The following is a 24,955-nucleotide window of genomic DNA, read 5'->3' on the forward strand; positions in this document are numbered from 1 at the left end:
TCACCCCTCCCCTAGATTTTCATATTTAGATAACATACTAACAATAACTACTATTTATTGAGTATACATAAATAGATGTATCACATACGTTATAGAGAGAATTAAATGGGACAGTTTATGAGGTTGTAGGTATTAGTATCACCATTTTACAAATGTGGAAGCTGAGACCCTGAGAGGCTGTGATTTGTCTATGATCATAGACTTTTTAACTGGTGAAACTAGGTAGCTCTGACTCTGCAGTGTAATGCAGACTCCCATCTTACTGGGCAAGGCTATGAAAATTGACAAAAGATTTCTTATTGAAACTCTAATTTTGGACTTCCCTGGTGGCACAGTGGTTAGAATCCACCTGCCAATGCAGGGGACACGGGTTTGAGCCCTGGTCCGGGAAGATCCCACGTGCTGCGGAGCAACTAAGCCCGTGTGCCACAACGACTGAGCCTGTGCTCCAGAGCCCGCGAGCCACAACTACTGAGCCTGTGTGCCACAACTACTGAAACCCGCACGCCTAGAGCCCATGCTCTGCAACAAGGGAAGCCACCGCAGTGAGAAGCCTGCGCACTGCAACAAAGAGTAGCCCCCACTCACCACAACTAGAGAAAGCCCACATGCAGCAACGAAGACCCAACACAGCCAAAAATAAATGAATAAGATAAATAAATTTATTTTTTTAAAAAAAGAAAGAAACTCTAATTTTAGTGGTAATGTTTTTAGAAAAGAAACTCGGTCTTTTAAGAGAGTTTGCAAACCCTGCTTCACACTTGAGGACTGAGTGCGGATTATTAGAACTTTATAAAAGCAGTAAAAGCATTTGTAATTTTGAAAATTAGGGAAGAGGCCTTCATTTTTCTATAAAATGGTATAATTTTTTGACAAGGTCTGCCTCTCAGACACTACTCTGCACTTATAACTAGAGCCCATCCCCTCTTGCTATATAAGGACACACTCCAGAAATTCTCCTCTATGTCTCCTATATTGACAGTTTTCCCGTCTGCCATGTATAAACATATTATTTCTCCCCTTTTTAAAAAGCCTCTTTTATCTCCACTTCCCCCTCCAGCCACTGCCCCGTTTCTTTGCTCCCCTTTGTGACCAGATTCCTGCAGAGTTTATATACTCATTCCTTACCCTCATTTTTAAAATTCCACTACCAAACTTTGCCTCCATACCAGTCAAAAAAAGCTGTTCTTATCACAGCCCCCAGAGCCTATGTTCCCAAAAAGTCTAGTGGTCAGGTTCTCTTCTTACCTTGCTTGACCACAGCGATATTGAATATAGTTGATCACTCCCTACTCCTGGAAACACACTCTCTTTAATGGCTTCCAGGATCCCACACTTTGACTGTTCCCCTTCCTCACTGGCATCTTTACTGGTCTTTCCTGTCTCCTTGACGTCTTTTGCAGCTGCCTCCGTGACATTTCCACTTGGTTATCTAATAAACGTCTTAAATTTAACATGTCCACATGCAAACTTCTGTCCCTCCAACCTTGCTCTGCCTCAGTCTGACCCAGTGCGATTAAGGACAGCTCTAGTCTTCTTGCTCAGGCCAAGAACCTTGAGGTCATCTTCAACATCTTTTTCATATTCCATATGTTATTCATTAGCAGATCCTTTTGATTGTGTCTTCAGAATTTATTGATCTTTTATCATCAATAAATACTACCTTGGTCCAAGTTATCATTATCTCTTGATTGATCTTTTATCATCAGTAAATACTACCTTGGTCTAAGTTATCATTATCTCTTGCTCTGATTACAAGAGCCACTTAAGTGGTCCCCCAGCTTCCTTCTGTGTTCCTGTTAAACAGTAGGTCAAATTGGATCACTCCTCTGCTCAGATAAAAAGGCACTCCATCTCACTCTGTCAAAGTTTAAGTGATTAAAATGGCCTGTGATGCTACCTCATCTGTGCCCAGCATTCCCACCCTCATTTTACTACTCTGTTCTACTCACTCACTCAATCACACTGCCTCCTGTTCCTTTAACAGTGGCGTGTTTCCCACCTCAGGTCTTTTGTATTTACAGTTCCCACAGCTTAACCACCACTTCTGGATACCCTGCAGCCCTGTCTCCTCTCTTTCTCCACATCTTCAGATGTCATCTGCTCTCTCCCATCTTTCTTGACCACCCTGTTTAAAATTGTGAAGGCCCCCCACTCCTCCCACACCTACTAGCCCACACCCGTTAGCCCCTTCTCTGCTTCACTTTTCTCCAGAGCACTTAGGACCTACGGACATGCATTTGGTTTCTTTCCTACTAGAATGCAATCTCCACGTGAGCACGGATTTTCCTCTGTTGTTCACGGTTGGATTCCCAGGTACCACTGTCTGGTCTGTTGTAAGTGCTCAATAAATATTTGTTGAATGGAAGAATGAATTGCTCCTACTTTTGAGAAATCAGACTGTTGCTTTAGATGAAATGAAAAGCTGCACAAAATTTATAATGAGATGGATTTGATCAGAACCAAGCATGGTGACTGACATTTGTAGTACCTCAATTAACCATCCACCAGAGTCACCTAGTTTCATTTCAATATATTACATTTTATTCCATCAGCTACTTGTTAAACCTCAACACATTAATGGATTTCAAAGTGTTTTGCATTTTGGTGCTTACCTTCTTTTTATAATTAAAAAAATCATTTATTTACTTTTGGCTGAAGTTTTCATATCTATAAAATGAAAAAAAAATGTGCTTGAGCACCAACTAAAGTAAAAGGATAGGAAAATGTAGCTTCTTCATTTAACAGTAATCTCAAAAATTTTCCACTCTTAAAATGCGTAACTTCCCCCAAGAAATCGTTACATAAAATTTATACTTTGTTGTTTTTTTCATGTCCTATTCATTCACTTTTCAACTATATTAAAGGAAAAATTATCAGTCATTGATTAAATAATGAAAGATAATCCACTTGGAATTCTTTTATTTCATGCCACCTTTTTTTTAAATCTTCATTGGAGTATAATTGCTTTACAATGGTGTGTTAGTTTCTGCTTTATAACAAAGTGAATCAGTTATACATGTACATATGTTCCCATATCTCTTCCCTCTTGCATCTCCCTCCCTCCCACCCTCCCTATCCCACCCCTCTAGGTGGTCACAAAGCACCGAGCTGATCTCCCTGTGCTATGCGGCTGCTTCCCACTAGCTATCTATTTTTCGTTTGGTAGTGTATATGTGTCCATGCCACTCCTTCACTTTGTCACAGCTTACCCTTCCCCCTCCCCATATCCTCAAGTCCATTCTCTAGTCGGTCTGTGTCTTTATTCCCATCTTGCCCCTAGGTTCTTCATGACCTTTTTTTTTTTCTTAGATTCCATATATATCTGTTAGCATACGGTATTTGTTTTTCTCTTTCTGACTTACTTCACTCTGTATGACAGACTCTAGGTCCATCCATCTCACTACAAATAACTCAATTTCGTTTCTTTTCATGGCTGAGTAATATTCCATTGTATATATGTGCCACATCTTCTTTATCCATTCATCTGTTGATGGATACTTAGGTTGCTTCCATGTCCTGGCTATTGTAAATAGCGCTGCAATGAACATTTTGGTACATGACTCTTTTTGAATTATGGTTTTCTCAGGGTACATGCCCAGTAGTGGGATTGCTGGGTCGTATGGTAGTTCTATTTGTACTTTTTTAAGGAACCTCCATACTGTTCTCCATAGTGGCTGTATCAATTTACATTTCCACCAACAGTGCAAGAGGGTTCCCTTTTCTCCACACCCTCTCCAGCATTTATTGTTTGTAGATTTTTTGATGATGGCGATTCTGACCGGTGTGAGATGTTCTCTCATTGTAGTTTTTTAATTTTTTTAACATCTTTATTGGGGTATAATTGCTTTACAATGGTGTATTAGTTTCTGCTCTATAACAAAGTGAATCAGTTATACATATACATATGTTCCCATATCTCTTCCCTCTTGCATCTCCCTCCCTTCCCCCCTCCCTATTCCACCCCTCCAGGCGGTCACAAAGCACCGAGCCGATATCCCTGTGCCATGCGGCTGCTTCCCACTAGCTATCTACCTTATGTTTGTTAGTGTATATATGTCCATGCCTCTCTCTCGCCCTGTCACAGCTCACCCTTCCCCCTCCCCATATCCTCAAGTCTGTTCTCCAGTAGGTCTGTGTCTTTGTTCCTGTCTTACCCCTAGGTTCTTCATGACATTTTTTTTCTTATATTCCATATATGTGTGTTAGCATATGGTATTTGTCTTTCTCTTTCTGACTTACTTCACTCTGTATGACAGACTCTAGGTCTATCCACCTCATTACAAATAGCTCAATTTCGTTTCTTTTTATGGCTGAGTAATATTCCATTGTATATATGTGCCACATCTTCTTTATCCATTCATCCGATGATGGACACTCAGGTTGTTTCCATCTCCTGGCTATTGTAAATAGAGCTGCAATGAACATTGCGGTACATGACTCTTTTTCAATTATGGTTTTCTCAGGGTATATGCCCAGTAGTGGGATTGCTGGGTCATATGGTAGTTCTATTTGTAGTTTTTTAAGGAACCTCCGTACTGTTCTCCATAGTGGCTGAACCAATTCACATTCCCACCAGCAGTGCAAGAGTGTTCCCTTTTCTCCACACCCTCTCCAGCTTTTATTGTTTCTAGATTTTTTGATGATGGCCATTCTGACTGGTGTGAGATGATATCTCATTGTAGTTTTGACTTGCATTTCTTTAATGATTAATGATGTTGAGCATTCTTTCATGTGTTTGTTGGCAGTCTGTATATCTTCTTTGGAGAAATGTCTATTTAGGTCTTCTGCCCATTTTTGGATTGGGTTGTTTGTTTTTTTGTTATTGAGCTGCATGAGCTGCTTGTAAATTTTGGAAATTAATCCTTTATCAGTTGCTTCATTTGCAAATATTTTCTCCCATTCTGAGGGTTGTCTATTGGTCTTGTTTATGGTTTCCTTTGCTGTGCAAAAGCTTTGAAGTTTCATTAGGTCCCATTTGTTTATTTTTGTTTTTATTTCCATTTCTCTAGGAGGTGGGTCAAAAAGGATCTTACTGTGATTTATGTCATAGAGTGTTCTGCCTATGTTTTCCTCTAAGAGTTTGATAGTTTCTGGCCTTACATTTAGGTCTTTAATCCATTTTGAGCTTATTTTTGTGTATGGTGTTAGGGAGTGATCTAATCTCATACTTTTACATGTACCTGTCCAGTTTTCCCAGCACCACTTATTGAAGAGGCTGTCCTTTCTCCATTGTACATTCCTGCCTCCTTTATCAAAGATAAGGTGACCATATGTGTGTGGGTTTAAATCTGGGCTTTCTATCCTGTTCCATTGATCTTTCTGTTTTTGTACCGGTACCATACTGTCTTGATTACTGTAGCTTTGTAGTATAGCCTGAAGTCAGGGAGCCTGATTCCTCCAGCTCCATTTTTCTTTCTCAAGATTGCTTTGGCTATTCGGGGTCTTTTGCATTTCCATACAAATTGTGAAATTTTTTGTTCTAGTTCTGTGAAAAATGCCAGTGGTAGTTTGATAGGGATTACATTGAATCTGTAGATTGCTTTGTGTAGTAGAGTCATTTTCACAATGTTGATTCTTCCAATCCAAGAACATGGTATACCTCTCCATCTATTTGTATCATCTTTAATTTCTTTGATCAGGGTGTTATAATTTTCTGCATACAGGTCTTTTGTCTCTTTAGGTAGGTTTATTCCTAGATATTTTATTCTTTTTGTTGCAATGGTAAATGGGAGTGTTTTCTTGATTTCACTTTCAGATTTTTCATCATTAGTGTATAGGAATGCCAGAGATTTGTGTGCATTAATTTTGTATCCTGCTACTTTACCAGATTCATTGATTAGTTCTAGTAGTTTTCTGGTAGCATCTTTAGGATTCTCTATGTATAGTATCATGTCATCTGCAAACAGTGACAGCTTTACTTCTTCTTTTCCGATTTGGATTCCTTTTATTTCCTTTTCTTCTGTGATTGCTGTGTCTAAAACTTCCCAAACTATGTTGAATAATAGTGGTGAGAGTGGGCAACCTGTCTTGTTCCTGATCTTAGTGGAAATGGTTTCAGTTTTTCACCATTGAGGACGATGTTGGCTGTGGGTTTGTCATATATGGCCTTTATTATGTTGAGGAAAGTTCCCTCTATGCCTACTTTCTGCAGGGTTTTTATCATAAATGGGTATTGAATTTTGTCGAAAGCTTTCTCTGCATCGATTGAGATGATCATATGGTTTTTCTCCTTCAATTTGTTAATATGGTGTATCACATTGATTGATTTGCATATATTGAAGAATCCTTGCACTCCTGGGATAAACCCCACTTGATCGTGGTGTATGATCCATCCTTTTAATATGCTGTTGGATTCTGTTTGCTAGTATTTTGTTGAGGATTTTTGCATCTTTGTTCATTAGTGATATTGGCCTGTAGTTTTCTTTCTTTGTGACATCTTTGTCTGGTTTTGGTATCAGGGTGATGGTGGCCTCGTAGAATGCGTTTGGGAGTGTTCCTCCCTCTGCTATGTTTTGGAAGAGTTTGAGAAGGATAGGTGTTAGCTCTTCTCTAAGTGTTTGGTAGAATTCGCCTGTGAAGCCATCTGGTCCTGGGCTTTTGTCATGACATCTTTTTTTTTTTTTTTTTTGCGGTACGCGGGCCTATCACTGTTGTGGCCTCTCCTGTTGCAGAGCACAGGTCCAGACGCACAGGCTCAGCGGCCACGGCTTACGGGCCCAGCCGCTCCGCGGTATGTGGGATCTTCCCAGACCAGGGCACGAACCCGTGTCCCCTGCATTGGCAGGCGGACTCTCAACCACTGTGCCACCAGGGAAGCCCTGTCATGCCGTCTTAAAATCAAATGCAAATGGACAGTTTTATGTTTTGTCCGGGAAGAAGAATCTGAAGGTAGAAGAGATTAATTCAGATGCTTTTCCTGTATGTAAGGTTGCCATATAAACAGCCTGTGTAAGTCCCTTTTTGTTCCAACTGGAAAAAATATGTTCACTTTTATTGACCAAAAATATTTTTACATGGGGGCAGAAGGAGGAGAATGGGTTGCTTAGTTGTAACTGCTAAGCTCTGCTGACAACCCTGTTTTTTCACTGTTTATCTTTAGTAAATTTCAGGTTCTGAGGCATTTGTGATGTTTATTCAGGCTAACACATGCTCTTGGCATTGCCAAATTCTGATTTGTTCCTGTTAGAATTTTAAGGGTTCCTGAAGTTTTTCTCATTTTTCTCACATTTTCCTTCCACTTTTCAAGGATCTATTCTGATTTGACCTATTGGTACCATGAAATTGGTCTTCTAGTAGGAAGGAAATATATTCCTTCCTGTACAGAAATCTGATGATATTGTATGTTTTGTACTGGGGTTTTCAGTAAATCCTTTTATTGGAGAAATCATCAAGAACTTAACTCTTTAAGTTTCTTGTTTGAATGTGATAATTTAAGTGATATCTCCCAGTTGTTTTTCCACAAAAGTTCTGGTTTATGCCTATTTCTGTAGCGTAATTATTAATAGCACCCCTTTCACTCTAAGACATGCCTAAGTTAAAAAATATATTATTTGGACACTAGTGATAATACTACGAAACTCACTTTTCTTTTGCATTTTACATAGGATTGATAAGGTTTCTTTTCCTTTTTCTGACGTCTTTCCTCTCAATCCACCCCACACACACAAATATAGGATGGATGGGGAGAGATCTATGTGTGTTATGGAGATGGAGTTAGTAAGAAACAACATGAAAGGATTATGAAAAAATTTTGGGAATCAAATGTTAGCTTTCTTTTTTTTTTTTTTTTTTTTTTTTTTTGTGGTACCCGGGCTTCTCACTGTTGTGGCTTCTCCCATTGTGGAGCACAGGCTCCGGACACGCAGGCTCAGCAGCCATGGCTCACGGGCCTAGCCGCTCCGCGGCATGTGGGATCTTCCCGGACCAGGGCACGAGCCCGTGTCCCCTGCATCGGCAGGCGGACTCTTCAGCCACTGCGCCACCAGGGAAGCCCAAAATGTTAGCTTTCTAAAAAGCATTTCTAGGGATTAGATATTTGAATTTTTATATTTTAAAACATTTGTTATAACGTTGGCCAACTCCCAGCATCTTTCTCTGTTGTGATTACTTTTGATTATATACTCGGTTTGGACTTTTAAAAGTTTAGCTCCATTAGCTTGTTCATGCTGTCAATTTTTATAGTTTGTCTTTTGAAGAACATTTGAATTCCTGCTATTTGTTCTGTAATTGTATTTCTGTTACATTTTCTAATGCATTTAACATTTTTAAATGGATAGTTTATTAGTTATATGGCAGTTATGGTTTTATCTGTGACAGGAATCAATCCATCTAGTGTTTTATCAAACCAGTCTGAGTTTCAAAGAGCATGGGCCAGAAAAACAAGTGTATAATATATTCACAATTCTTCCAAGAATTGTTTTTGATTTAACATCTATTTTTGTTAGGAGATAATCATGTAACATAAATCTCATAATGACAGAATTTCCCAAGGAGAAGATTTCTGTGAAACAAGGGGACTCTTCAGAGAGGCAGCCTAGTATGATGGAGAGCATAGACTCTAGCACCATATGCTTTTGGTTCAAATTTGGGCTCCATAGCTTACTTGCCACGTGACTGTTGTAGGCAAATACTTAACTTCTCTGTGTTTCAGTCTTCTTCGTAAAATGGAGATAATGATACAACCTACACTTTTTGCAGTTGTCATGAAGATTAAATGAGTTATTATATGGGCTTCCCTGGTGGTGCAGTGGTTGAGAGTCTGCCTGCCGATGCAGGGGACACGGGTTCGTGCCCCAGTCCGGGAAGATCCTACATGCCGCGGAGCTGCTGGGCCTGTGAGCCATGGCCTCTGAGCCTGCGCGTCCGGAGCCTGTGCTCCTCAACGGGAGAGGCCACAACAGTGAGAGGCCCGTGTACTGCAAAAAAAAAAAAAAAAAAAAGAGTTATTATGTGTACACTGCCTAGCAAAGTTCCTAGCACAGGGTGAGTACTCTGTGTTTGCTATTACTGTTATTGTCAGTGGAAGAATCGCTCAGTTTCTTTTTCTCAAACTTAATTTGAAACATTAAAAGTCAATTAATAATATTAAAGGAAGTATTTCTAATCTTTATGTTAAAAGGAATTGTGCTGCTTCTTACTGAAGTATGCAGGTTGTGACAGGATGTGGAAGATATGTTACCTGATAAGAACCGTTTACAGGGACTTCCCCAGTGGCACAGTGGCTAAGAATCCACCTGCCAGCGCAGGGCACACAGGTTCGAGCCCTGGTCCAGGAAGATCCCACATGCTGCGGAGCAACTAAGCTCATGCGCCACAACTACTGAGCCTGAGCTCTAGAACCCGCAAGCCACAGCTACTAAAGCCCACGCACCTAGAGCCCGTGCTCCTCAACAAGAGAAGCTACTGCAATGAGAAGCCCGCGCACCTCAACGAAGACCCAACGCAGCCAAAAATAAATGAACAAATAAATACATTTATATAAAAAAAAAAAAAGAACAGTTTACACGGAAATCTTACCAGCAAGCACCTATGAGAGGATCTACTGGTAGAAACTTCAGCTTCTAGCATTTTCTCCCATTCATTTCAGTTTTTCTCTTTTTGAATTACCTTTATTTATTGGTCCTTCAAGCCCCAACTTACACGTCTTCCCATCATTCACTCATCTGTTCCTCCAGTTAAAAATAATCAACTCCTCTTCTTTGTGGCCATAGAATTTTGTTCATGCCTAAATATAGCACTAATTATAGTTAACCGGATGGTGTAGATTGTAGCATGGTGAATGCCCTGGTATCTTCTAATGACACCTCCTTTCATAAGCCCTAATGTTTGTTTATTCTGGGTTTTATTTCTTTCTCTGTTTCTTCCTTACTTTCTTCCCTCCCTCCCTCCCTTCTTTCTTTCTTTCTTTCTTTTTCTTCTTTCTTCCTTTCTTTCCTCCTTTCCCCCTTCCTTCCATCCTTCCTTTCTTTCTTTTTTCTTTCTCTTCCAGTTTTGAAATACAATTGACACGCAGCACTGTATAGTTTCAGGCATCCAGCGTAATGATTTAACTTACATACATCATGAAGTGATGACCACAAGAAGTTTAGCAAACATCCATCATCTCACAGAGATACAAAATTAAAGAAATAGAAAAATTTTTGCCTCACAGTGAGAACTTTTAAGATTTACTCTCTTAACACCTTTCGTATGTAACATACAACAGTGTTCATTGTTTTCATCATGTTGTGCGTGACATCCCTAGTAGTTATTTACCTTATAACTGGAAGTATGTACCTTTTGACCCCCTTTATCCAATTCCCCCTCCCCCCATCCCCACCTCTGGTAACCACAGATCTGATCTTTATTTCTGAGTTTGTTTGTTTGTTTCTGAGGTATAATGACCTACAATACTATGTTAGTTCCTGTTCCACAGCATAGTGATTCCATAGTTCTATACATTTCAAAATGATCACCATGGTAAGTCTAATTACCATATTTGCTTTTATTTCTGTTGCCCATTTTTGCAGTAAAGAAAATATATATAGTTAGGGACTGAAGCTTTGCCATCTACCAGCTAAGCATTCATGATTAATTAGTACTGTAAATGTATCTACTTGGAATTTTGCAACTGAAATAACTTATAGAATAATAAGGCTATAGTATTTGAGAAATGAAAGTTGTGACCAATTTTGGATGGTTTACTGACTAAAATATATAGATTCTCTAGGGATGAAAAATATATAAATGTTTAATATACTTTGAGAACTTCATTCTATCTATAAAATTAAAAATTTCATGTTTCAGTTAATTTGAGAATAGTAGAATATTTCTGAAGGTCTTTGCAGTCAGGATGATATCAGAAAATAATGACTTGCTATTTTGTGATATCTAACTTAAAATGTACCTGCACTTAGATAATAGTGTACAAAAGTTATTTTCTTTTTAATAAGAGTTATCTATATTCCAGTTTTTTTAAATTATTTTATTTCTGGCTCATAAGCTATTTTACTGATGAATCTCTATTGGCTGACATATTCTAAGTTTTAAAATTGTTGTTAGCATCACCATACAAAAGATGACTTTGAGCACTGCCACAGCAAGTATGACCACTAAATATTTCTACCTAATAGTTATTAGATAGATTTACTCAAACTGTGTGGATTTTCATGGCTCCCTACTGACATTCTCCATCAGTAATAAAAACCAAATCTAATATCCAATCCAGTTCTTTATGGGAGATAGGTTGATGTGATGTAAAAAACACTTACATTGGAGTAAGACATAGCTGGGCTCAAATTATGGCTTTAACACTTCAGCTGTGTGACTTGGGCCTAGAGATTTAAGCCCTCTAAACTTCAGTTTATTCAGCTGTAGAGCAGCTTAGAAAGTATAACATCAAGGATTTGTAGGGATTAAGTGAGCACAATCATTTATGTTATACTCCAAATTTATTTATGTTATAACTGTTAGAGAAGAGGATTTTCAAAAAAAATTAAGTGACTCTGAAAGAAGAGTTACTGTTGGTATTTTTCTTGATTCAAACTTCCACTTTGATTAAAAAACAAACAGGATTTGATCTTTGAGGGCCCATATCTGTCTGTATCAGTCCTAATTACTCACTATTGTTACCTTCCACCTTTTGGACATTCCCCTTAACTGTCACTCAATGTATCTTCTGTCAATTTCAGTTCCTGCTGTCATCAGCACTGTAAGTGGATGACTCATAGTCTGACCTCATACTTCCTTGAGCCCTGCATGAGTATTGACCTTCATCTCAGCTCTTTCATATAGCTACTCTAATGTCACACCTTGCATCTTATGAACTAAAATTCCAGGACTGAAGACACTACTCTACCTCTGAATCACTGTTCTCTGACAGCAATCTCTAGTTTTCCATCTTGCCTGTATAACCACTTCCACTTAATCTGTTAGTTATCTTATCAGGACTTCAAGTCCTTTGTCCCTTACTTTCTCCTAATCTCAGTCCTTTTGTGTTCCCTTCTCTTTCCTTCCTCTCCATGTGAGACCCAGGGTCTATCAGTTTAGCTGTTCTCCTGCTTTTGTCCCAAACTTCATTTCCATTTGGATTCCTGTGATCTCTATATCCCTCATTATAACATTTTATATTGCATTTATTAACTTCTCAAAACCTCAGCTCTCTTGTGGATAATATGTTGGTAATTATACCTACCTCATTAGATTGTGGTAAGAATTAAATGAGTTGCTATAAATACAGACTGTTTACCCTACCTTCCCTTCGACCCTTGTGGAGAATAATTGTGGAGAAAGGTAACATGACATTTAGAGAGTAGACCATGTTTGTACTTACACTGCTGTGTGCTGCTAGAGAAACTCACCAAGCCAGGCACATTTGTATAATATACACTGTGGGACACCAGCCCTTAGGGTGTCCCTGAGATTATCAGTTAGTCCAATTCCAAGCAAGCCCATTTATGAGTCTTTAAAAGATGGATACTTGTGTAGTCGGAATAACTGAAGTGTACATTTACACTTTAGAAACCTCCGAGAAGCAAGGGATAATGCTGTGGCTGAAAAGGACCGAGCAGTGATGGCTGAGAAGAATGCTCTAGAAAAACATGATCAGCTCTTAGACAGGTAAGCATCCTGAAAATAGAAATGTTAAGACTCTTCGATTTTTGTTCCTGTTACTCTTTCTTTTAGAATATATTTTTTTAATAGAAGTTTAATTTTCATTTCAGTTGAAGTGTAATTTACATGTGATAATTTACATATGTAATAATTGCATATATTGAAACAAGATAGAGAAGAGTTTCCTTATACCCCTTTGGTCAGTCTGAACTACCACCCATCAAGAGGCAAACACTTTGTGATTTCTCTCACCATAGCTTAGCTTGTTCTTCATGGACTAAAAATAAATGGAATTGTACAGTATGTACCCTTTTGTGTCTAGCTTCTTTCACTCAGCATTATATGTTTTCATCCATTTTATGTTGTATCAGAAGTTCATTTCTTACTGTTGCTGGGCATAAATATACCACAGTTTGTTTATTCATTCACTTGTCAATGGACGTTTAGTTTGTTTTCAGTTTGGCGCTATCATGAATAAAGCTGCTATGAAAATTTTTATACAAGTCTTTTTGTGGGTATATGTTTCTGTTTCTCTTGGATAAATACCTAGGAGTGGAACTGCTAATCATCGAGTAGATGAATGTTTTACTTTAAAAGAACCTGCCGGACATCTCCAAGGTGATTGTACCATTGTATACTCCCCAGTTTATTTTTCAAAAACCTATATTTTCTGGTTCATGTCTGTTGGAGGGAGGGGAAGAGAGAGAGTAATTTGTCTTTAATTAATCAATAGAAAATATATTTAATAACCTAGTTAAAAGGAAAATCACTGATGAGTATTAAAGTAAATATCGTTACCTCATCAAACAATGTATTTTAGTGGTTCAACTACATGCAGAGTAAAGAGAGTGGTTACCTTTTTTTTTTTAACTTTTTATTTTGAAACACTTTCAGACAGAAAAGTTGCTAAAATAGTACAGAAAAGTTTTCATGTACCTTTCACATACTGGTAAACTTTGAAAATAAACTTTGAAGATAATCTCAGTGGGTCTTTTAATTTTTAAATGAAGATTAATTTGTGGTTTAAGCAATACATGGAACTAATAATTCAAGCAAGTTTTCACATAATTAAACTATTGCTAATCCTCTAGAATGTCAAAATCTTTTAGAATGGTCCAAATTGTTATACTTCTGAATTCACATCAACCTTATAAACTTGACTCATGGAGAAATTCTAATAAATGTAACAATGAAGAAATCTTTTCTATAATGTGAAAGTATGTCTAATTCTAAAGATCTTAATATAAAATTAAACATTTATAAACCAGCTGCTTTTATTAGCGTGCTGTTGCAACCTATCTTAAAATTATCTTTTATTATGTATAATCCTTCTGTTTATAAATCTATATCATGTCCACTAAAGATTTACTTAGCTCCTTGTTGTTGTTTTTGAATGTGATATATTTAGTAATGGCTCTAGAATAATATTTATGGACCAACTAACAAGCTTTAAAAGAAAGAGTAAGTAAACCAGAACTTATATTCACGCAAAATTTCATAACTTGCTAACTTGGTATGTGGTTGTGAGTTTGGAGAGAGAAGGATAGTAAATGTGGCCTTAAAATTGGCTGCTTATACTAAGCTCTGTAATGTCCTACACTCTGAATCTAAAATCCTTCTTATCCTACTTGTTCACACACTAGCAACTGGGTATTTATCCTGAAAGCCATGCGATACTTTAATATCTTCTGAATTACAGAGAATTCAGTCATTTAATGTTTGTAAAGCACATTAGAACAGTGTCTTGCACATAGTAGTTCTACAGAAATTATTGGTATTATAGAAAAATTTGCTGAGTTAATTCTGCTTTAACTAATGGAATTTTTGCTCTTAATTCCTTGAAGTGATAGTAAAACTTTTCTTATTTGGAGCCTAATTTTCATCCAACCTTAAAAAATTAGGACAGTTTTAAAATCAGGACAAAGAAGGAAAAAAAGAAAATGTTTCTAGACACACTAGAAATAACCTATGAGCAGCAAATAGTGTTAGTGCTCAGAACTTTAAAGCACATTATAGGGCCAAGGATTTATTGAAAAAATGAGAATAATGTCTGGAATCTAAAACTCAAAATAAGCTTGGACTTTAATAAAATGCCTAAAACAGCTAAATGTACTTATCTGTTTTTTGAGCTACAATATTAAAGTAAAGGGGAAAATCCCCATGCTTAGGGTTATAATGTTGCTAGATGATTTCAAAAAAGTAAGATTCTAGATATCCCCACAATTTAATTTTTCCTTAATTACTCTATAAACTTATTACAATTCATGTCAATAATTTCAAAAGACTTTTAGTGAAACTTGACCAACTGACTCTAAGATTCTTTTTCAGAATCGCTGTGGCTATGCTTGTGCCTACTCTTGTACGTTTACTCTTCCACATGAATTTTTGTAGTTATATTTTTCATGTTAATACCTTTCATCCGTCCAGAGTTCATTTGGGGGTATGGTGTAGATAGAGAACGAATTTTATTTTATCTTGCTCACTATTAAGTTAACTGTACATTTAATGGCATCCAAATAAAAATACCAGCAAGATTTTTTTCTGCTTAATCTACACTCTAACTTTCTCTTGTGTTGGGTGGTATGGGAGTAGCACAGGCCTTTTGGGATCCTGGAAAGGGTAAGTGAGTTAGGGATGTATTTGGATTAAGTGGTTTTCAGTCACTTCTGTTTACAGTTAAATTATTGCTAGCCATTTCTGAGTATCAGTGGCTTCCAGGAATATTCTTATTACCCACTGTGCAACATAGGTTGTGAGAGATAGGAATGTGTCTCGGGTACCCATTACTGGAACCAGGGATTATTGACCTTCTTTCTTGGTGGAGGGATAAGCAAGATGCAATCATTTATCCTTTATTTGGAGGGGAAGCCCTGGCAGTCCTCTGACCAGTGGATACTTAAACTTCTTACTGATGTGGTGGCTTCTCGAATCTTCATAGGGTTTTTTTTCCCCAGCTTTATTAAGGTGTAATTGACAAATTAAATTGTAAGGTATTGAAAGTGTACAATGTGATGATTTGATATACACATACATTGTGAAAGGGTTCTCCCCTCATGGAGTTAATTGACACATCCACCACCTCACATATTTACCTTTTTTTTTTTTTTTTTTGGTGGGAACATTTATGGATTTAAGGTCTCTCATAACAAATTTCAATTATACGCCACAGTGTTATCAACTGTTGTCACTGTGTTATACATTAGATCCTCAAACATTATTCATCTTACAGCAGGATTTTTTTTAACCAGACGTATCAAATCTATGGTTCATATGAAAAAATTAAAGCTATTTCTTAAATAATAAGACTTGAAAGTCAAAATTACTCCTTGATCCATGGGCTGCAGAATCGATGTGTTAGCAGGCATGAAAACAACATTCATCTCATTGTACATCTATCCTCAGAGCTGTTGGTTAACTAAACACATTGTCATTGAGCAGTAATATTTTAAAAGGAATCTTTTTTGTTTTTTGAGCAGTAGGTCTCAACAGTGGGCTTAAAGTATTCAGTAAAACCATGTTGTAAACAGATGTGCTGTCATCCAGGCTTTGTTGTTCCACTTATAGAACACAAGTAGAGTAGATTTAGCACAATTCTTAGGGCCCTAGGATTTTCAGAATGGTAAATGAACATTGCCATCAACTTAAAGTTACCAGCTTCATTAGCCCCTAACAAGAGAGTCAGACTGTCCTTTGAAGATTTGAAACCAGGCATTGACTTCTCCTCTCTAGCTATGAAAGTCCTAGATGGCATCTTCTTCCAATAGAAGGCTGTTCCATCTACATTGATAACTTGTTTACTGTAGGCATCTTCATTAATTATCTTAGCTAGATCTTGTGGATAACTTGTTACAGCTTCTACATCATCACTTGCTGCTTCACCTTGTGTTTAAGTTTTATGTTATGGAGATGACTTCTTTCCTTAAATTTCATGATCCCATGAACCAGCCTCTTCAAGGTTCAAACTTTGCTTCTGCAGCTTCCTTACCTCTCTTAGCTTTCAAAAAATTGAAGAGACTTAGGGCCTTTCTCTGGATTAGGCCTGGCTTCAGGGAGCGTTGTGGCTGGTTTGGTCTTCTATCCAGACAACTAAAACTTGCTTCATATCAGCAGTAAGGCTGTTTTGCTTTCTTCAATCCTGTGTTCACTGGAGTAGCACTTTTAATTTCCTTCAAGAACTTTTCCTTTGCATCCACAACTTGGCTAACTGTTAAGCACAAGAGGCCTAGCTTTCAGGCTATATTGACTTTCAACATGCCTTCCTCGCTAAGCTTAATCATTTCTAGCTTTTGATTTAAAATGAGAAATGTGTGACACTTCTTTTCACTTAAACACTTTGGAGGCCATTGTAGGGGTACCGGTTGGCCTAATTTCTGTATTGTTGTGTCTCAGGGAATAGGGAGGCCCAAGGAGAGAGAGAGAGCCTGGGAAGATAGGCAGGGAATCTGTACATGACCTTAAATGCTAAGCTATGCAGTCTGGATGCCATTCTGTTGAATGACATGATCAGAGTTCTGTTTTAGAACAATTACCCGAGAAGAATGAGGAATGAAAGTAATACTAAACTGATAACAGGAAGATAGTTCAGAGAACATTATAAATAGTTTGCTATCTTATATAGGCATGGTTCATGGCGCCCCCAAACAATTACATTAGTAACATGAAAAATCACTGATCCCAGATCACCATAATAAATATAATAATAATGAAGTTTGAAATATTGTGAGAATTGCCAAAATATGACACAGATACTAAGTGAGCAAATGTTGGGAAAATGGCACTGATAGACTTGCTTGATGCCACAAACCTTCAATTTGTAAAAAAAATGCAGCATGTGCGAAGTTCAATAAAGCAAAAGCACAATAAAAGGAGGTATGTCTGTATAGGCTTGGAAGATTTTAATGTGGAGATACTATTCTACAGTAATGGAAGTTACATCTAGAATGTGATTTGTGATTATCTTATTTATAGAATCATGCTGGGTCTGGGCACCGAAGCTCTAAACCAAAGGTCTTAAGAGGAAAATGACCAAACATATTCAAAAGATTAGAAAATGTCCTATAGTGTCAGGTTATAACTGTCTACAGATATTTGAAGTGTACTTTTCTCATGTGGTCAGGCCTAAAGTAGTAGAATTGGGACCACTGTGTATACATTACAAAAAAGGGTAAAGATAAACTTTCTAATAGGGATTTTCAAAATGCCTTGGCATCAAGTATATTCTTCATCATTAGAAGTGTGCAGGCATCAGCTGGCCAGGCATTCAGTAGCATTGTGTTTGTAAGCATCGAAGTATCAAGTGGGTAGCTTGATGAGTCTAAAGTCCCTTTTGATTCTGAAATTATCTGTAACAACAGCTCAAAAGAGTTGATACAATGGTGAACCCAAGCTGTTTTTGAGTGTATTTTTTTAATCTCTGCAGTTCACTTTTCCTGTTTTTTGTTTGTTTCAAAATAAAAATCTAGTATTTAGGACTATTATTTGAAAAAAACACTATATATTTTTTAAATATCCACTGGATTTTTAAAAAAATATTTATTTATTTGGCTGCATCGGGTCTTAGTTGCGGCACATGGGACCTTTTAGTTGCAGCATGCGGAATCTTTAGTTGCAGCATGTGGGGTCTTTAGTTGCAGCATGTGGGATCTAGTTCCCCAACCAGGGATCGAACCCAGGCCCACAGCATTGGGAGTGCATTGGGAGTGCAGAGTCCTAGCCACTGGACCACCAGGGAAGTCCCTCCACTGAATTTTTTTTGGGTATAGATTGCCTAAGAATATTTTGGGCATATCATGTATATTTTTTGTATATACTGAAACCCAAGGAAAAGTATTATTTTATTTTTCAGAGGTTGAGTTTTTAATACTCAGGTGTGTGATTCTGGTTTCCTTTGTGTCAAAATCAGAATAAACAGATGTATTTCAATCTTTACATGCATTGTGATTTCTGTGAATCATGCTTAAGTAAAGTCCAAGACATGTCTATACACAATTTTCTGGTCAGGTATAACTAATCTCAACTTTTTCATTTTGTTGAAAGTTTTACTTTATCAAATGCTTCATTTAATGATCAAACAACCTGTGTTATTATAAAGAGAAATGTAAGGAAGTAGTATGCCACTTTCAAACATGAATGAAAAAGGCTTTTTGCTGAAGGACTTTAATTTTCTACAAAAAATGGACTTTTCTCAGGCATATAAAAGACCTGTGTATGTCCCAATTCAAGTCCAACAATTCATTTAATAGTAAGTAACAAATACCCAGCTTTCATGAACAGGAACAGTTATTACCTCTTATTCTGTTGCTTTGAATCTCTGTAAGCACTCTGAGGATTCTTTCTGCCACAAAGGGGAAATTTTTAAACTCAATCAGTGTGAGTAGAATAAATTTGAATACACTGTTACATCTGTGGGATCCTACAGAAGAGACCTATGTTTGAATCTAAAGTGTTAGCTTGTAATCCAGAATTAATTTTAATAGCTTTTTTTTTTTCAGTTATAGTTGTTTTAATTTTTTTTTAAACTATGGTTTGATGTATTCGGAATAGTTTTTTCAGTTTGTTAAGTATTTTTAAATGAATATTACTTAAATTATGCTTTCATAATATTTAAATTATGTTTTCAATCCCTACAACTTCTCTGGTAATAATAGAATTTTGTCCTCATTTTTTCTCTTAGAAGACCAAAGTAAGGGGGAATAGATCTAGTGAGTAGATTGAGTTTATGTTATACTGGGCTAGTTTAAAGCTTGATATAGCAGCCAGCTGTCCTAAATTTCCATTCAGTGCTTTATCCCCCAGAGTAGAACAGTTCTGACATGCTTTTATTCTACCTTTTGTCATATTCTTATACTGTTTTATCTTTGTTTATCCGGTTTTTTAATCTTGCCTTGCTTCTTCAGCAGGCAAGTAAATGTTTGTGTCATTTTCAATATAAACTTAATGGGATAAAGGATGTTGAGATTTGAAATAAAAACTATAGTATTGTACTTAAACTTTGTTTACTTAATAAATTCTGTGATAATTTTATTCATATTATTCTTAGTTTTCATGGTTACGTAAAGTAATTCACATCATAATTGTTATTTGAATGCAGAAATTCTTGATTCTCAGTCCTATATTGTTATTCTTTTGACATACCTCTTTATGAAAGAAAAAATATACCGTAAATTCGTGCTTCTTAAATAATTTTTAGTATTTGATTTTTTTCTTTGAAAATTTGCAAAATACTCTAATTATAAGCTACTCTAATGATTTTTCAGAGTTTATAAAATTATCTTTTGTTACTTGATTTCTCTTATTCTTTAAAATGTTCTATTTGCCTATTGGTTTGTTTCATTTATATTGAAATAGTCTAGCCCCATGTTCTCAAATTTCTCTTGGCTTTTAAGCCGCTGTTCCATCTGACATATATTTGTCCACTTATATAGGATATCTCAAGCTGGTCTCATTACATCCTAAGTTACCACAATTGACTCTATTCCTTTCCTAATAAAGGCTTTGGAAATAGTAGTACATAATGTAGTATACATGAGAGCATTAAGAAATTTATTACTGAGGTGAAAAATATCTGTTCCTTCTCAGTCTAGACACAAACCTTTGAAAGGAACCGATAAGAAACACCCATATTCAGATCACAACGTATGGATTTTGTTTTATCCACCTCTCATCTATCTTCCTTTTTCTTTATTAGGTATTGGTCTGATCTGACATTCTTTGCCCCACCAGAAACAATGGCCCAGGGTGTCCTTTAACCATTCATGGATAATTTGTTGCTTATAATTGGGCTTACATGGCACTGCTAGTTCTGAAGTGATACACCTATTCTCCTCCACTTCAAAAGAATGTATCTTTTTTTTTTTTGCCACATCTTATTTAATTATGAATAAATTCAGAGATGTGTGTTGTATTTATAATTGAACCATTCTGCATTCATGTTCTCAAACATAATATAAACTTAAGTCTCTAATATTCCCATTATTTTCCAGATGGGAAAGAAAAACCTCATGAAACTTGGAAAATAAATTTTTTGCAAAAGAATGTATCTTGAATATTTTTGTGCAGCGAGTCAAAATACACACATACACAAAGCAATTAGATATTGTTTTCTGTCAGTCTTTTTTTCTCAAAGAAGGACTGGTGGCTTCTGTGGCCAAAAAGGATATTTACTCTATATCAGGAGAATTAATGATGGATGCCAATATTGTTAACCTGCAAGTCCATGGGGTAGAACATCTTTATACAGTAATAGACTAGAGTTATCAGCATATTTTGTTGTTTAGGTGGAACAATTGAGGTAGAGAAGGCTGTTTTCATACCTACCGATTTAAACCTCTTCTCTCCTCAATCCTGAATAACTCTCAATGGCCGTCACTCTCAGGAGATCAATTCACTGTTGATCTTATAAAATCAAAGCTGTGCTCCAGCATTCTATCTTGGTCCTTACTCTTTTTTAACTTCTTATTTCAAATTTCATGTGTGCACAAAAGCTACAAGAATGATGCAAAGAATTCCTTTATATCTTTTATCTAAATTCACCCCTTTTTAACATTTTGCTACATTTGTTTTATCATTTTTATTCTCTCTCTCTTTCTCTTTCTCTCCCCTCACCCCACACATTATTTTTTTTCTGAATAGTTTAGTAAACTGAATGCATCATATACTCTTGCCTCTTCAAGGCTTATTTTCTAGGAATAAGAATATTCTCTTATATAACCACAGTACACTTATCAAATTCAGGACAACATTGATAATAATACTTTTATCCATTTTTGTCAGTTGTCTGAATGATATCTTTTTATAACAGTTTTTTTTCTGGCACAGCATCCCGTCCAGAATTATGTTCTGCTTTTAGTTATCACGCCTCTTCAGTCTCTTTTAATCTGAAACAGTTCTTCAGTTTTTCTTTTCTATTTTGTTTTCATGACATTTGATTCTTTTTATGTTGGATCATATACACATATATGTCTCTTCCTTCTGGGATCTCTCCTTCTCAGCTTTAACTGTCACTTTAGGGAATGATCAACAGTGTTTTAAAACTCAAACCATACCTTTCCTTGTGTTTTGTAAACTTGTATTTCCAGCTACGTGATTGGCATTTTTATCTCAGTGTTTTTCTGGGACTTTAAACTCAGTATTTGTGAAACAAACTCGGCTTCCTCTCACATTTACCCTTCCCAAGACAGAACGTGGCTTCAGCTGACTTCAAGTCAGTAAACTATACTGCCATTTTTAAGTCATTTCTGTTTGAACTTTCATAATAATAATCCTTTCCTCTTGCTCCTGTGTGTAGGTTTGTCAAATTTCATAGCTTCTCCCCCTATAGTATCTCTAAAATCCTCTGCACTCCTGCTGGCAGTCATCCTGGGTCAGCTTCTCGTTACTTCTTGACTGGGGTCATGCTGTAATTGTGTACGATAACCTCTCAATTCGTTGCTCCATCTTTCCCCCTCGCTTAATCCTCTTGCTCAGACCTTTTCTTCCTGCCATAGTTTTGCATCCTAACATCATCATTTGCCAAGACACTTGAACAAGAAAGCTGGTGGTTCACAACTACTTTTTTTTCCTCACTCTCTTTCCCATTTATTCAACCAACAGGTTGTTTATTGATAACTGCCATGTGCCATTTGCTGTGCTAGATGTTGATGTACATAAATAAATCAATAAATGGGAGGTTGCCCCTGCTGAGAGTCAATTGAGGTAAATGGAAAATAAGCAAACAGATTCATAATTGTTATAATTATGTGTTTTGATGATTGCTATGAACTAGATTGTGTGAGGAGGAATAATGGCTCCAACAGGGTATATCATGATAGGATAGTCCAGAAAGGCCTCTCTGAACACTTAAACTAAACAAATATCATGTTTTTTCTAATTCCTAAATACATCTAATCTTTTCCCACCTCTTAATCCCAGGTGCCACTGCTTTAGTCAAGTCTTTCTTTTCTCTTGCCTGAACTATTTATAATAGTCTCTGAACTATCTCGCCGCTTTCAGTTTAGTCCTATTTTCATCACTTATTCTTCCAGGGTAATTGTTCTAAAACTCAGAACCCTAATTATGTCATTCAGCAGAATGGTGTCCATACAGCACACAGCTTAGCTCTTAGGGTCATTCACAGACTTCTGGCCTATCTTCCCAGTTGCAGATATTTCTTTTGATTCTCCGCCATTTACTCAAGACAAACGGATCTCTTCAAGTTCTGTAAGTGTTTATATGGGTTCTTTGCTAGGAATGACCTTTTCTCTTCCCTTGCTCATGTATCTTACCATTCATCTACTAGGTAGATACCCATTCATTTGGTAAGAATGAAATCCATGATCATGTCTTCTATGCATACCTTAACTTCCTGTCAGAAATGCTGAAGTCTCTTCTCTCTGTTTTCTAGCATTATATTATAATTGTGTGTTTGTTTACAAGTCTTTCCTCTGAAGTATTGGGGGTTTTTTTGAGGTCAGAGATTTCCTCTTCCCCATTTTTGCTTCTCTAGTAAGGTAAGGCCTCTAGTCAGTGTCTTTGATGTAAGTAATTCTCAACAAATATCAATTTCAGTTGATTAGAGCTTACCATGTTCATTTTGACTTACAACTTTCCATTATGAAGGCAGTTCAAGTGCTGAAAAGAGTGCCCAGGACTCGTCTTCATTTTACTGTATCAGTGGTTCCCAAATCTAGATGAATTTCAGTCACCTGGAGAGATTTTTTTTTTTTGGAAGACGTATTTTTTTGCCTCCCTCTACTCCTAGTATCTAGTGTACTTCCTACAAAACCCCCCAAATAATCCTAAACTATCCATTCATCGAATATGTGTTTGAGAAACACGACAACAGCTTTTGAAAACACTTGTAAGCTATAAGTTCTAAAGAAATGCTAGTTATTACTGTCTATCACTGTGCCCTTCTTGGTGCCTTAACCAGTAATCTCAAAGAAGATGTAAGCTTCTTCTCGAAGGCTAATGCCGTAAGTACCCTAAGATTTGAAAGAACTTGAGCAACTGTTGGTTATCTTATTAAAACATTGTTATCAGACCAAGGCCAGAAGACAGGAAGTAAACAAATGTCCCTATGCTCTGAAACACTGAAGAGGAAAGATTCTAGAACTATATACATCAGTAAACTTGAATGTAGCCCACTATGAACATTCTAAAACAGATCATTAAACAGATAGTGAGCATTTAGAAATGTAAATGGTGAAAACCAGAAGTCACCATTAGTTAACTATTAAGTCTTGACAAACTACTTTTACTTCTTTTTTTTTTTTTTGAGGTATTTACTAGAATTTCTAGAGAAGAGTGCCAGTGATAGAAGGTATCTCAATTTCAGCAAAACATTTTATTAAGATTGTCTTTGTAGAGACATGGGAATTGTGAAATTAATAACACTGTAAATTAGTAATGAATTGAAAGCAGTTTAAATATCAGTTTCAAAGAATGTTGATTAGTAGATCAACCTAGAGGGACATTACTGATGAAATGTTTACAGGCTTTTTACTTAATTCTTAACCTGCCATTGGTTAAATCATATTGGTTAAACCTAGATTTCTCAGTGAGCCCAGTGCGTAATTCTCTTCAAATTTCACACTTTAGACAGACTTTCATTCAGTAAATAAATTTAGTGAATTGTGCACCTTGTACCTGTCACATACCCCTTTTTGATATCCCTCTTTCCATTCTCAGTGATTAACAGGGAAGTAACTATAAGTTAGCCAGTATTGCATAAAATCATAGGCTAGGAAACTCTGACCTATGATTTAAAGAAAAATTTGTTTTTAAGGGAACTCTGAAATGTTAAGTTGATGGAGGACTTCTAAAAATGAAGATTTTGTAAGAGCATTTTTAGGATTTTCTCTGTTTGAATATTATATGGATGAAAATAAAATGAAGAAGATACTCTCATCTCCACTGGAAACTGAGGGAAGCCTCAATATGGTGTCATAAATTTCAAAGAATTTTGGTCAGAAACAGTGTAACCAGAACACTCTACAATTTAGCAGGTAGAGTACAGTGAGGTGGATAGTATACAGAGGAAATTCTGTGCAGCTCCTGGAACTCTGCAGTAGAACTTTCTGTAATAATGGAGATATTCTTTATCTGCCCTATCCCATACAGTAGCCACCAGCCACGTTGGGCACTTGAAGTTTAGCTAGTGTAGCTGAGAAACTGAATATGTTTTATTTTAATTAACTTAAATTTAAATAGCTACTTGTGGCTTCAGGCTCTTATTATATTAGACAGCTTAGCCCTAAAGTGAAGGGGTAAAAGCTGGAAATTTCAACCTCTTTCTCCATCATATATCTGCAGGAATGCCAGGCTAGAGGAGAGCCTGTTTAGTTGTGCTGTATCTTTTTTCCTTTGGTGTGATTTAGATTCT

The 24,955-nt window shown here is 36.6% G+C and overlaps 1 protein-coding gene across 4 annotated transcripts in view; it reads left to right on the top strand.

Annotated features, from left to right (window-relative positions):
• PIBF1 (progesterone immunomodulatory binding factor 1) overlaps positions 1-24,955 on the top strand; it is a 212,324-nt gene that overhangs the window by 60,298 nt on the left and 127,071 nt on the right. For all 4 annotated transcript variants that reach the window (XR_013824935.1, XM_079903403.1, XM_079903405.1 and 1 more), the window contains exon 10: positions 12,502-12,600. Coding sequence is in view for 3 of the 4 variants with exons in the window: in XM_079903403.1 (XP_079759529.1) it covers positions 12,502-12,600 (99 nt within the window). In the remaining variant the exon portion in view is untranslated. The remainder of the gene's footprint in view (positions 1-12,501; positions 12,601-24,955) is intronic.

This window comes from Stenella coeruleoalba (assembly GCF_951394435.1).
Source record: "Stenella coeruleoalba genome assembly, chromosome: 18".
Taxonomy (NCBI): Eukaryota; Metazoa; Chordata; class Mammalia; order Artiodactyla; family Delphinidae; genus Stenella; species Stenella coeruleoalba.